General features: G+C 54.5%; 1 protein-coding gene across 1 annotated transcript in view; it reads right to left on the bottom strand.

The window, feature by feature from the left end:
• The window catches only part of LOC113591378 (formin-2), a 33,278-nt gene extending 31,684 nt beyond the window's left edge, over positions 1 to 1,594 (bottom strand). Inside the window, 4 exon segments of the mRNA XM_035532514.1 lie at positions 1 to 702; positions 744 to 1,007; positions 1,093 to 1,139; positions 1,335 to 1,594. The exon segment at positions 1 to 702 is cut by the window's left edge and continues 26 nt beyond it. Coding sequence (XP_035388407.1) covers positions 1 to 702; positions 744 to 1,007; positions 1,093 to 1,139; positions 1,335 to 1,594 — 1,273 coding nt within the window.
• Between the last annotated feature and the right edge of the window lie 365 nt (positions 1,595 to 1,959).

Below are 1,959 nucleotides of genomic sequence, written 5' to 3'. Positions count from 1 at the left end.
TGGTCTTCACATACGACGGCTGGATGGTAGGGTGGGGTTTGACCCCAGGGGTCGTGCTGGAGGTCCTGCGAGGTCGCCAACCCGTGTCCAGGTCGCGTTCAGACAGCCACTGGGTGAAGGAGCCTGACCCTTCCTCTCCGAAACCACCATCATCCTTGCCGTGCACCAAGTTCAGATCCACACTACTCATGCTCTTTAGGGGAACAAAAATCATCAGACTGACCTTTGACTCCGAGTCGAACTCGAGGTTGACAAATTGCTTGGCGGAGTTCAAGCCCACCTCTACGCGCTGGGTCAGGCTACTGTCACCCCGGAGACACTCTTCACTCGGAGACGAGAGAGAAGACCTCTCCTCCAGATGCTCCTCAGCGCTCTTGTAGTACATGCTGGTTGCTGTGGTATCCTGGACATTAGCGCAATTGCTTGTTTTGGAGACAGTCGCCTTGGAATCTTGGGTGCTGTAGGCACTCATGGCCACTGTGTTCTGATGACCATCTGGATGTTCGGCTGAGTTCTCCAACAACGACAGTATGGTTTTAGTTTCGTTTACCTCACGTCCAGAATCGCGGCCGTTACTATCTGTGAACTCAGCACGACAGACAGGAGCTCTATTAGTCTGGTCTTTCTGAGGGAGTGTTCCGTTCTCCATCTCCCGACGCCGCGTGAGCTGGTCCTGAGACACGTTCTCCAGCCCTGCTGGTCCTGAGACACGTTCTCCAGCCCTGCTTTTTCCACCACACCACCCCCTGGCTGCACCTGGAGGTCCTCCAGCCGGTCACGTGACCCAGTGCTGTAGCTCCTCCCGCCTTCCTCATGCACGTCCTCCACCTGACACCTGCGTCCTGCCGTGAGCCTCTCCAACTCCTCACCTGAGGGGACCGTGCTGACTCCTGTCCTTTGGATCACATCCTCCAAAGCAGCCTGGCGCACCACCGCCCGGGACATCTCCGTCCGAATGTGGATGTAGGAGAAGATGGAGCCCTCATGCCCCTCTGTCTTGAGCTGAGCTGCCGGACACCCCACCTGTTCTGCTCTGGGACTTTCTGCTCTTCCTGGAGTTGTTGGGCTTCCCGCGGTCAGAGCTAAGCCTACCCATGAGGCCCTGCGTCCCGGGCTTGGCCACCAGGTTCCCCATGTTCCTGAGCAGGCCAACCCCCTTGGCCACAAGGCTGTTAGAGCGCGACCACTCTGCCTGCTGCTCTCTCTCTCCATCTCACTCCCCAATCCCTCACTCTCTCACTCCCTCTCTGGTTTTTGCGAGTACCTGGGGGTGGGCAGGCAGAGGAGAGACCGCCCCCCACCTCTCTCTCTCTCCTGCTGGGCCGTAGGCACACCCCACCTCTGCCTCGCCCGCTGGGCTGCTGGCTGAGCAGGTGAGCTGAGCGTGTTCAACACGACCTGCCGAGACGCCATGGGGCGCCGCCTGCAGTTGTTTACACTGTTGTTGTTGTTGGTGGTGGTGGTGATGTTGTTTTAGGAAGAGCGCTGTCAGGCTGCTCTTCCTCCTCTCCTGGTCATGTCTTCGGAAAGTAGAATAGTGGAAGCTCTCACACAGCATGGGGAACTGCGTCTCTACAGTCTGAATGGTCTGCATTCTGCCTCTCACACACACACACACACACACACACACACACACACACACACACACACACCGCATGTCAGCATACTCATGATGAATAAAATCCTAACATTAAATATCTGTGAAAATGTATTAAGAATTTCTGAAAATCTCACCCCAAATCTTCAGTATCAGTGACTGCATACACACGTTGCTAATATTATTTTTTAAAAAGTGCATAAAGCACGCAAATACTACACAGTGCAGCTGACAATATTAGATGACTGTTACAGTCTGGTAAAGATCACCATAAAATGAACACGCATTTAAACACCTTCAGTTCACAGTACAGTGGTGGGGTAGCACCCTACCTGTGTTTGTAGTGTAGAGCATAATCTGGG

Source organism: Electrophorus electricus, chromosome 13 (genome assembly GCF_013358815.1).
Source record: "Electrophorus electricus isolate fEleEle1 chromosome 13, fEleEle1.pri, whole genome shotgun sequence".
In the NCBI taxonomy this organism is placed as follows: domain Eukaryota; kingdom Metazoa; phylum Chordata; class Actinopteri; order Gymnotiformes; family Gymnotidae; genus Electrophorus; species Electrophorus electricus.
The sequence above is the reverse complement of the archived record's forward strand: the minus strand, read 5'-3'. Positions and strand labels throughout refer to the sequence as shown.